This window comes from Hypanus sabinus, chromosome 5 (assembly GCF_030144855.1).
Source record: "Hypanus sabinus isolate sHypSab1 chromosome 5, sHypSab1.hap1, whole genome shotgun sequence".
Taxonomy (NCBI): domain Eukaryota; kingdom Metazoa; phylum Chordata; class Chondrichthyes; order Myliobatiformes; family Dasyatidae; genus Hypanus; species Hypanus sabinus.
This window is the reverse complement of record NC_082710.1, coordinates 11520722-11533516: the sequence shown is the minus strand read 5'-3', so window position 1 is coordinate 11533516 and position 12795 is coordinate 11520722. Positions and strand designations below refer to the sequence as shown.

The 12795-nt window shown below is 41.4% G+C and overlaps 1 protein-coding gene across 1 annotated transcript in view; it reads left to right on the top strand.

The window, feature by feature from the left end:
* Window positions 1-12795, top strand: part of LOC132393867 (versican core protein-like) — a 184071-nt gene that overhangs the window by 6380 nt on the left and 164896 nt on the right. Inside the window, exons 3-4 of the mRNA XM_059969260.1 lie at window positions 5342-5516; window positions 8032-8159. Coding sequence (XP_059825243.1) covers window positions 5342-5516; window positions 8032-8159 — 303 coding nt within the window. The remainder of the gene's footprint in view (window positions 1-5341; window positions 5517-8031; window positions 8160-12795) is intronic.

The following is a 12795-nucleotide window of genomic DNA, read 5'->3' as shown; positions in this document are numbered from 1 at the left end:
GGCTTTACTCTTTGGAGAGAAGGAGGATGAGAGGAGACATGATAGAGGTGTACAAGATATTAAGAGGAATAGACAGAGTGGACAGCCAGTGCCTCTTCTTCAGGGCACCACTGCTCAGTACAAAAGGACATGGCTTTAAGGTAAGGGGTGGGAAGTTCAAGGGGGATATTAGAGGAAGGTTTTTCACTCAGAGAGTGGTTGGTGTGTGGAATGCACTGCCTGAGTCAGTGGTGGAGGCAGATAAACTAGTGAAGTTTAAGAGACTACTAGACAGGTATATGGAGGAATTTAAGGTGGGGGGATATATGGGAGGCAGGGCTTAAGGGTTGGGACAACATTGTGGGCTGAAGGGCCTGTACTGTGCTGTACTATTCTATAATCTATGTTTTGTCACAAGACCCCAATTCATCAGAGAATTGTCTTAAATCTAGAATGAAACCCAGCTCTTTAAAGCCATAAATATGAAAAGTCTGCAGATGCTGGAAATCCAGAGCAACACACACAAAATGCTGGAGGCACACAGCACGTCAGACAACATCAATGGATAGTTGACATTTTGGGCCATGATCCTTCTTCACAACTGCGAAGGAAGGGGGAAGATGCAGAATAAAAAGGTGGGGGGAGAAAAGGAGGCCAGCCGGAAGGTGGTAGGTGAAGCGAGGTAGGTGGGAAAGGTCAAGGACTGGAGAAGGAGAGGGGAGAGGAACGTACAAGAAAGGGAAGGAGGAGGGGACTCAGAAGTAGAAGAAGAACGGTGGTTGAGAAGAGGTAAAAGGTTAGAGAGGGGGAATAGAGCAAGAGGTGGGTTGTGGTTGGAATTTGTTTCCTGGAAGGAGAAATCGATGATTCATGCCATCAGGTTGGAGGCAACCCAAACGGAATATAAAGCGTTTCTCCTCCACCCTGAGGGCGGTGTCATCTTGGCACCAACACATCGAATGGGAATGGGAATTGGAATGAACATGTTTGGCCATTGGGAAGTCCTGCTTGTGGCAGATTGTGCGGATGTGCTCGACATGTTTAAATCCATGCTGAATCTGCAAAGCTATATTGGTGCAGATTATGGATATTTCAGTCATCAGCTTCAGTTTTGGAATTGGTTTATAATTGGAGTTAATTCATTATTGTCGCATGTAGCAAGATACAGTTTCTTGCATTCTGTTCATACAGGCCAAGTCATTACACAGTGCTTTGAGTTTGAATAAGGTAAAACTATAACAATGCAGAGTGAGTACAAATGCTACCAAAACAGTGCAGTGCAGATAAATGGTAAAATGCAAAATCATAACGAGGTAAATCGTGTGGCAAAGAGTCCTTCTTGGTATTCAGTAATTAGTAAGTGGAACTAATGAACCTCTATTCCGAGCTGGAAAAGAAACAGAATGTTAAACGTTTACACAAGGGATTCTGCAAATACTGGAATTCCAGAGCAACACACACAACAGTGACATCAGTGCCGGGCTTCGGAGCGAAGGCTCTCGAGTTCGAATCCAGCCGGCTCTCTAGCCCGCTTTCTATCCGTGCTGGGTTGAGCGTCGAGCTAGCAACTCGGCCTCGTAAAAACAAGAAAGCCTGCTAAAAAAAAAGCTGTCACGACGGCGTCCCGATGACTCCACTCGGAGTTAAGGGCTTTCTTCTTCTACACACAAAATGCTGGAGGAACTCAGCAGGTCAGACAGCATCTATGGAGAGGAATAAATGGTCGAAGTTTCTGGCTGAGATCCTTCATCAGAACTGGAAAGGAAAGGAGAGATGCCAGAATAAGTAGGTGGAGGGAGTGGAAAGAGTACAGGTTGGCAGGTGATAGGTGATACCAAGTGAGGGGGAAGATGAATTGTTGGGGAGGGAGGATGAAGTGAGAAGCTGAGAGCGGATAGGTGAAAGGAATGGAGAAGGAATCTGATAGGAGTAGATAGTGGACCATGGAAGAAAAGGGTGGGAACCAGAGGGAGGTGACGGGTAGGTGAAGCCATTCTTATCACACACAGATTAATTTTCCTTCAGACTCACCTTCTGCCTCACTCTTTGAGAAGCTGGGAGGTTGGAGGGTGAATAAAAAGAGAAACAGGGATGTGATAGTTGGAAAAGATAGGGTGCTGAAGAAAAAGGAACCTGATAGAAGAATTATAAGCTGTCTTCATCGACTTGAAGCAATTGCTGCCAAGATCTGCCAACAGAACATTTTTTCTCAAAAGAAATGTTGTGTTACTAGGGATCAAATCACATTCAAACAGTTGATTTTGAGATGTACATAGTGACAGTAGGAGGTATGCAATATTTAAGACTGTTCAAATATGTTTAAAACAACCCTTGGTTCTGAAGAAAACCTTTGTAGCAGCCCTTACTTTACACAGTTATCCTGAATAATCACAGTGCATTATGAAATCCACTGTTTGAGTGTGATTTAATGCCTGGTAACACAACATTACTTCACAGCTATTACTGTGTTTCCACTCATTCATATTAGCGTGTTTCCATATGGTAAATGTCAAATGATCTGTGCATCTCGTGCTCAAATTCTACCACCCCTGTGCTTGCCCTTTCACCGTGTTACCACCCATTACAGCCGCCCATCCAAACTCCTTTTTTTTAAAACATGGGGCAGTGAAGGCCAGTAGGGTCCTTGAACAGACATCAACAACGTGGTAAGAATCATTTTTGTTCCCATGCCAGCTTTTCCAGCTGGAGACTTGGATAGACACTCTGGAGTTTCCACTCTGGGGTCCATCAGTTTTGAGTCTAATTATAATTCCCAAACTCCAGAACAAAGCTAAAACCAACCATCTTACCATACACAACAGGGAGCTGCCCCGATCCCTCAGCAGGCCGCTTATGGCTACACACACAACATGCTATAGGTACTCAGCAGGTCAGGCAGTAGATGTGGAAGGGAATAAACAGTTGATGTTTTGGGTCGAGGCCCTTCGTTGGGACTGGCTGTCAGCTCTATTGGTACTTTTTGATGGCTCAAGATAAATTGTTAAGTTGGTTTACTGTTGTCACATGGACTGCAGTGCAGAGCAAAACATGCCTTGAAATCACAGTTTATTGAGATAGTAAATGATAAAACAATAACCGAGCAGAATAAGCTATGTACACAAAATGCTGGAGGAACTCAAGAGGTCAGGCAGCATCTATGGAGGGGAATAAACAGTCATGTTTCAGGCTGAGACCTGACCTGATGAAGGATCTTGGCCCAAAACATTGACTATTCATTTGAGGTCGTGTGATATTCCAGCTGCTCGTATTACTATCTACCACCTGTTCCCATGGCTTCATGTGACCCTGATCGGGGGTCTAAGCAGGTGCTACACCTTGCCCGAAGGTGACCTGCAGTGGAGGGAAGGAGTGCCTCACACCTCCTTTGGTAGAGACGTATCTTCAGCCTGCTGAGTCTGGTGGAATGTGGTTTCAAGCTTTTATATATTTTGCCTGATGGGTGAGGGAATGTCTTGCAGAGCGGGGACTTGGATTTTAGTGGCTGCTTTACTGAGGCAGTGAGCGGTTTAGACAGAGTCCATGGAAAGAAGGCTGCCTTCCATGATGTGCTAAGCTATGTGCACAACTCTCTGTGGTCTAGCAGTATTGAGCATAATTATAATTCTGAAATCAACCATCTCACCACACCCAATGGGCACAGTCTCCTTGACTCTGGTCCTGCAACAGAAAATTGTTTTTGTCTTTGTAACCTGCTACACTTTATTGTAATCCTTCGTCCAAACACACTATGGCAACCCTCTGGAGATACCACAGATGCTGGAAATCTTGAATAACATGAACAAAATACTGGAGGAACTCTGCAAGTCAGGTTGCATCTACGGTGGGGGGGAGGAGTAAACAATCAATGCTTCAGTCTGAACCGTTCTCAAGATCGGAAAGGAAGGGGGCAGAAGACAGAAAGTCAGACATGTAGCTGCCAGCTGTGTTGGTATTATTGTCACATGTACTGAGGTACATGGGTGGCAGGGCCCTTGGACAAGGTCAAGCACCTGCTTAGCCCTCCATTCAGGGTCATGCGAAGCCATGGGAGCGGGCGGTGGATGGTCGTATGAGCAGATATCACAAGTCCTGGTTATGTGTGCACTGACGCCGGGCAGTGAGTTCCTGAAGTGTATTGATAATTGCTGGGGTTATCTGTCTTGTAAAGACACTGCCTAGAAGAAGGCAATGGCAAACTACTTCTGTTTTAAAAAAAAAATAATAATAATTGCCAAAAACAATCATGGTCAAACACTGTGATTGTCCACGTCATACGACATGGCACATGATGATGATGATGACTGAGGTACAGCGAAAAGCTTGCACACATTTCCTATAGACACATTCATTACAACAATGCATTGAGGTAGCACAAGGTAAAAACAAGTAACAATATGGAATAAGAAACACACATAAAATGCTGGAGGAACTCAGCAGGTCAAACAGCATCTATGGAGGGAAATGACCAATTGATGTTTTGCATCAAGACCTTTCATCAGATCGGATTTGTTCTGGCCTGAAAAATTGACTGTTCATTTCCCACCATAGATGCTGCCTGACCTGTTGAGCTCCACCAACATTTTGTGCGTTGCTCAAAATTTTGAGTATCCGCAGAATTTCTTGTTTTTCCAAAGTGCAGAGTGAAGTGTTACAGTAAGTGCTGTTCAAATAGACAATAAGATGTAAGTTTATAACAAGGTAGATTGTGAGGTCAAGAGTCTATCTTATCACACTAGGGGACTGTTCAATTGTCTTATAAACAAGTTCAATGCTGCCTTTGTCTGGTGGTTTATGTGTCCAGACTTTGGTATCTTGTGCCCAATGGGAAGGGGAAGAAGAGAGAATGTCTGGGATGGGTGTGTTCTTTGATTATGCTGGCTGCTGTAATGAGGCAGCAAAAAGACAAAGTCCATGATTTCCATAATGTGCTGACAGCTTGCTTTTCTAATGATGAAAGCAAGCTGCTTCTAATTTGCAGGAAACGAGCGCAGCATCCTCCATTCTGGCATTGACCATTTGGACCTCTAAAATACAAATATGGCTTTCTGATATTCTTGAGCAGCTTTTGCTCATTGCCAGAGGTATTCAAATGTAATGATTGTCCACATGCAGAACAATGGGTCTCCACTGAATTTTCCAAGAAACCAATGCTTCTTGAGTGAATCGGATTGGCTAATTGATATTGGGTTGAAATCAGCTCTGACTGAGTGGCAGAACAGGCATGATGGGTTCAGTGGCCTAATTCTGGCTCTATGTCTATGTTTTATAGCCTAGCATGAATCTTCACCTTCCAAAGAGAATAAAATAAACAAGTGTGCCCTTCCTTTGGTGTGTTTATTCACTAATGTCCTTTCACCCACAGGTGTTGTCTTCCACTACCGGGCAGCCCTGAGCAGGTATGCTCTGAACTTTGAAATGGCCAAGAAAGCATGTCAGGCCAACAGTGCCACCATTGCGACTCCAGAACAGATTCAGTCAGCTTACGAAGATGGGTTTGATCAATGTGATGCCGGCTGGCTTTCTGATCAAAGCGTCAGGTAAGCTGTGAACACAAAATCAATTATGTAAAATTTTAAAATCGTCATTCAGGCATTTAACATTTCCTTTTTAGAGATGACAAAGATACTGTTGAGATAAAACCCTTTTGGTCAACCCCCATGGACACTATGCTTCTGTAACCCAAATTAATTTTATTTAGAAACATAGGCCCCTTTGGTCCTTTGAGCTGCACTGCCCAGCAACCCCCGGCAACTTTGCTTTAACTCAAAACTAATCACAGTACAATTTACAATGATTAATTAACCTGCCCATTACATCTTTGGGCTATGAGAGGAAACCAGGAGGAAGCCCACACTTTCCATAGGTAGCACATACAGAGATTTCTTACAGAGGGTGCCGGGTTTGAACTCTGAAGTTGGACACTCTGAGCTGTAATATCGCACTAACTGCTAATCCTCCGCTGTGCCCAATTAAGTGTTCCTAACTGTCTGCTTGGGACTGGAGTCAGCTCTTTTGTTATTGCTATCTTAAAGTATAAACCAATCTCATTTACTCTTTGGTCGTTGATATAGTAGTGTGTTTCTAAATTTATTGACGCAGTTGGCCTTTTCTCAATGTGGGAATAGATGAAAACCAGTGCTTGTTGATGCCTTGATATCCCTGCCAATACTTCTATCAATATGACTTACTTCTGAATGATTTAAGCCACGATATGTGGTTTGGGATGAGTCCTGATGGGAAGTCATTTACTTCCACAAAAATGTGTCCTGAGAACATGTGTAGTGTTCCTTGTATGTGTGCATTTCTCAATTGTGGTTCTCCTTCAATTCCAATGGCTTTATTAATGGTATAGACTTTATGATTGCATTGATATTCTGATGTCAGATTGACCATATTATTGTCAATTTTTCACCAGAAAGTCTAAATGCCCACCAAATTATGGCAAGACATACAAAATGCCTAAAACTGAGCAAATCAGATAGCAACCTCCAAATCTTCCTTTTCATTGCAACGTTTAAATGATTGTTGATACCTTCAAATTCTGTGTAGTTGAGGAGGTGAAATTGCTTCATTTTCACTCCCCAGCCACTTCTGGCATCTCCAAGCCTGAATGCTTAAAACCACAGTAAGCTGAACAGCTCTGAATTGTCTTGCTGTTTATTTCTCACACACCACCAGTGAGAAAAGCTGCTTTTTGAACACGCAGCTGAGGTTATTTAAAAGGTGTTCACTCAAATCACGGTGTTGTGTTGAACAGTCATGCAAGCGCATGTGACTGATGCAGGTTAGAAACTGTTTGGCTCCAGTTAAGTGGAATTGTGTCTCGTGAGGGAAGGGAACCCTGGCTATTTTCTTGATTAGATTTTGTCCTTTAAGAGTTGTCCCAAATGAGCGGGTGTTCCAATTAACTGATGGTCCAACTAACCAGAATCCTCTGTATATAGTATTTAATCAACACAGTTCAATCTAGATGCCACAACGCAACAACCAGGGGTCAATAGAACTGAATATTTTAAGGAGAATGCAGCAGGCTGCTGATGTTACACAGCAATACTGAAGAAACTAAAGCAGCCTCACTATTGGTCTGCACCCCACCCTTACTAGCACCATTCCCTCTAAGCTGCAAGGGTATGCAGCCACAAAGTAACTGAAATGCTCCAATGCACGTAGCCTTTATTGCTGCGCAGCTGAGATTTTCTTTTATAATGTTAATATAATTTTGAAATCTATGTTAATATAATAGTAAAATATCCTGTAATTAATTATATTCATGAATATAATCCATAAATTTTCTAAATATTAAATGTCCTGCAACCTTTACTTTGAAATGTTTTAGAGCTTCAACGTATATACATTGTCAGTGTTTCAAGTTACAACACTGTTACGAATATAAAAAATAAACACAGAATGGAAGTCGGTAGCTCATTGTTAATAAAAACCGCTGCCTCACTGAACATCAGCACTGCCTAGTCAAAATTTGCACTGTGCATCTCAGTTTTTTTGACCGCCTGACATTGTTTACTTCTGTTGGTGAGTTGTGGTTTGTGTTTGTCTGATGTGAAAAACTCTGTATTTTGACTTATGGTAACTGATCTTTCAAAAAAGTCATAATCTAATAAATTAACTTGTTTGAACAAATTAAAACTTTTAATATGCCGCACAGTTTGCAAGCTGTTTAAAATTAATTTCCTACTCAGAACAATGGTTGGTCTGTGCAGCCATTTAAAAAAAAATTAAGAGGGAATATTGATGACAAATTATTGTTTTAAAAATTAGCAAAACGTTAATGTGTTTGAAACACTATCAAAAGTGTTGCACAATTGTATAAGTTCATCCATATGATGTTATTCAGCAAATCTTTGCCCTTTTTTCAGGCTGACTTGAGTAAGGCAATAATGTAAAGCAGAGCCATTCACTTTCAGAAAACACAAGGTTACATTGAAACACCTTGGCATTCTTTGTGATCTTTCGATAAAGATAATTCATCATTTATGTCCTATCCAATGCACACAATGGATTTAAGACAATCTCTGTCTGTTTATAATTTCCTAGGTATCCAATTACCAAACCTAGACCTGGGTGTTATGCAGATAAGAAAGGACAACCAGGTGTGAGAACATATGGTCTACGAGATCCCAGCGAGACGTATGATGTGTACTGTTATGTTGGAGACACACATGGTAAGATGAATTTATTGATGGCTGGACATTTATCATAGGACATAATATGGTACAGGCCCTTTGGCCCATGATGTTGTGCTGACCCTTTAACCTATTCTACAATTAATTGAACTCTTCTCCTCCTACATAGCTATTCACTTTTCTTTCATCCATGTGTCTACCTGGGAGTTTCATTGATTCCCTGATGTATCTGCGTCTTCACCACGCCTGGTAGTGAGTTCCCTGTACACACTACACTCCATGTAAAATAAACAACCTTTGACATCCCCCTCTATATTTTCCTTCAAACAGCTTAAAATTATGACCTCTTGTGTTAGCTATTTCAGCCATAGGAAAAAGGTGCTGCATGTCCACTCTGTCTATGCCTCTTATCAACAGCTACACCTCTATCACGTCACCTCTCATCCTCCTTTGTTTCAAAGAGGAAAGCCCGAGCTCGCTCAACCTATCCTCTTAAAACATGCTCTCTAATCCAGGCAGCATCCTGGTAAAAATAGATTCAGTATTACTCACCAAAAAACACTGCCCCACAGAAGTAATGAAGAACAGCTTTGTCTTTTTTAAATAAGCGTGAGGGTGCTGTTTTCATGAGTCATATCTCTAAAGGCAACTTGTCCTTTTAGTCAAATTCCTGAGCACCTGCTTGTTGCTGGTTATGAAAAGATGGGATGCTTCTCTCTCTGTTTTCCTTGAAATTAACAATCTTGCCTTATGAAAAAGCAAACATATGAGGAGCATTTGTTGGTTCTGGTCTGGACTTGCTGGAGTTTAGAAGGATGAGGACTGAATATGGAGAGGCTTAGATAGAGAGTGAGTGTGGACTGGATGTTTGTTTTAATGGTGGAGTCTAGGACCAGAGGGACAGCCACAGAAACAATGTCCCTTCAGAACAGAGATGAGGAGGAATTTCTTTAGCTGGATGGTGGTGAATCTGTGAATCTGTCACAGTCAGTTGTGGAGGCCAAGTCATTGGGTATACTTAAAGTAGTGGTTGACAGGTTTCTGTTTAGTAAAGTTGTTAAAGGTTACAGGGGGTAGAGAAAGGTGAATGAGGTTGAAAGGAATAATACACTCAATGCCCACTTTATTAGGTACATCTGTCCACATGCTTGATAAAGCAAATATCTAATCAACCAAACAGGTGGCTGCAACATAGTGTATAAAGGCATGCAGGCATGGTCAAGATGTTCAGATTAAACATCAACATGAGGAAGAAATGTGACCTAAGTGACTTTGACAGTGGAATGATTGTTGGTTCCAAACAGGGTGGTTTTAGTATCTCAGAGACTGCTGATCTCCTGGGAGCTTCACAAACAACAATCTCTCGAGTTTATAGAGAATGGTGTGGAAAAACAACTAGTGAGTAGCAGTTCTGTGGGTGAAAATGCCTTGTTAATGAGAGAGGTCAGAGGAGAATGTCCAGACTGATTCAAACTGACAGGAAGGTGATAGTAGGTGTTACAACAGTAATGTGCAGGCGGTCATCTCTGAATGCACAACATGTTGAACCTTGAAGTGGATGGGCTACAGCAGCAGAAGATCACGAGCATACACTCAGTGGCCATTTTATTAAGTACAGGAGGAACCTAATGAAGTGGTCACTGAGTATAAATCAGCCATAATGGGATAGCATGGCAGACTCAATGGGCTGAATGACTTGATTCTGATGCTATGTGTTATGGTCTTGTATAAAGACAGTCTTTGGGGATGTAAAGGGGTGAATACGCACCATTTTTCCTGCTGTAGTATTAAAGAGCTTGTGTTTTGCTTCCAGTTGCTGTTTCTCCTTGCCCTGTTTTCCTTTCCTTACTCTGTGGTTTATTGTTCTGATTATAGAACAATGAACATTCCAGCACAATACAGGCCTATGTTGACCATTCTGTGAAAACCTCAATGCAATTTCCTCTGAAGCAGATAATCCAAATGTTGTCTGGACCAAGCTCTAGGAAGATCCCATTTTACTTGAATTATCAATATCAAATTAAAGTAGTTGGAAACTGTTAAGAATTTGGCATAGACAATCGGAATTTCTGTTCAACCAACTGTTAGTCATTGAAGTTTCTTTGCTGTTATTAATTAAGCCAGGCTACTCAATATTTTTATTTACTGAAATGCAGAATAGGCCCTTCTGGCCCTTTGAGTCATGCCTCCCAGCATTCCCCTCATATAATCCTAGCCTAGTCAAAGGACAATTTACAATGAACAATTAACCTATCAACCAGTACATCTTTAGACTGTGGGAGGAAACTAGAGTACCTGGGGGAAACCCATGTGATCACGAGGAGAATGTAGAAGCTCCTTACAGGCATCGGCGGGAATTGAACCCTGTTTGCCTGTAATGTGAAGTGTTGTGCTAACCCCTGCGCTACCACACTGCCCCAAATGCACTTGTTTCCCATTAATTTAGTCACTTATTCATCCCAAATGAACAAATTAACAAGATCGTGTGCAGTGTTTGTCATTTGAAACCAATCAAATGGCTGCCAAAAGCTAATTGAAGCCAGCAATCTTGATCATAGTGGAATTCTGCAGTCAATATGGTGCAGTCTTCTAGGTTGCTAATTCTGTGAATGCTGAGATGTCCTTACAAGTGAAATGCATCTAGTAATTTTGTGCACATTAGCTCATTACAGAGGGAGGAGGGAATTCTTATAAAGCAACACACACAAAATGTTGGAGGAACTCAGCAAGCCAGGTAGTATCTATGGAAAAAAGTAAACAGTCAACGTTTCAGGCCAAAAACCTTCATCAGGACAAAGAGGGAATTTTTATTGTTAGTTTATTATGAATTCTAGAGCTGGATTTGAAATCTCCGGTTCCTTGGAAAAAAGATAAAGCAATTAGCTTTATTTTTTTGCACGTATATTGAAACATAGAGTGAAATGCATCATTTATGTCAAATCAATTCAAGGAGGATTGCACTGGGGGAAATGCAGAAGTGTTGCCGATATTGCATGCCCACAACTCACTCACCCTTACTAACCTATACGTCTTTGGAATGTGGGAGGAAACTGGGGCACCTTGAGGAAACCGACACAGTCATGGGGAGAGTATACAAATTCCTTACAGACATGGTGGGAATTGAACCCTGATCGTTGATCACTGGTGCTGTAAAGTGATTGTGCTAACCACTACTGTGCTTCCCCAAATATATAGGATTTGATCAAATCGGAGTAATAGGATTTGTTCAGGAAATTAGCATTGATATAAAGGATCAATCATGATCTTAATGGAAGTACTGGACTGATGGGCTGAATGGCTCCTCTCACTTGTTGCTCTATGCGCTTTAAAAAAATTTTTTTTAAAGCGTCCTGTTTTGGTCACTTTTTGGATAACCTTAGTGACCCATTGGGAAAAGAAAATCAAACAGCTTGAATGAAAATGCCACATAAAGTGGTGCAATATGCACAGAGCAGGGAAATGCTTGAGATTTTTTTACATACTTACGGCTGATTGTTGGGGGTGGTGGGCAGAATATAATTGACATCTTCAGATAAGGAAAAGGACTCCTCTCAGCCAGTGTCAACATTCAGTCCTTTGTTTGGCAGCGAGTTAAAGAATCGTCATGGTTTCCTCCTCCGTTCACCATGTTAGCTTAGTGAAGCGGAGCTGACTGAAATTCTGACTAAGCCGAGTGAAGTTCCAACTGACCAAGGGACTGCCTTGATTAGGTTTCTTTCTTTCTGCCATGTATGTTTACTCTCCAAATAAGCAGAGTGGATGGATGAGAACATAAATCCACACGCACATTTATCAGACGTAGATCCGGACTCTCAGAAATATTTCCATAAGTCCGTAAGACACAGGAGCAGCATTGGTCCATTCAGCCCATCGAGTCTGCTCTGCTATTCAATCATGGCTGATTTATTATCTGTCTCAAGCCCAATATCTTACCTTTTCTCCGTCACATTTGATATCCCTACTAATCAAAATTCTATCATCTTGTGCTTTAAGTATACCCAATGACTTGACCTCCTCAGCCATCTGTGGCAATGGATTCCACAGATTCACCACACTTTGGCTAAATGAATTCCTTCTTATCTCTGTTCTAAAGGAACGTCCTTGTATTCTGAGACTGTGCCCTCTTGTCCTAGGCTCCCCCACTACAGGAAACATCCTCATTATATCCACTCTATCTAGGCCTTTAAATATTCAAAAAGTTTCAATGAGACTTCAATCTTCTAAACTCCATTTTTTGCCTCCTTTTATCAGGTTGGAATTTTTTTCTGGGATTTGACCTAGTAAAATTACATTTCTCAGCTGAAACATCCTCACCACATCCACTCTGTCCAGGCTTTCAATATTTGATAGGTTTCATAGAGGCCACATTCTTCCAAGCTCCATTTTTGCCGCCTTTAATCAAGTTGGAATAATATTTGGTAATTGACCCACTGAAATGCCATACAATCTCTTGCCTCTTCCACCAACGTAGACTGAGAGTTTAATAAATCCATTGAACACAGATTAAGGAAAGGCTCATAAGGAAAGGTAATAAGTTGTAATAAGAAACTTGTAGTAAATTGATGTTCCTGTTGATAACAGATTGGGGTTAATGAGAAAATTAGGTCAATGCTGATCATTCAGTCTTTTGCAATGATGATTCAGCCTTTATTACTGAATGTATGATTAGAATGTA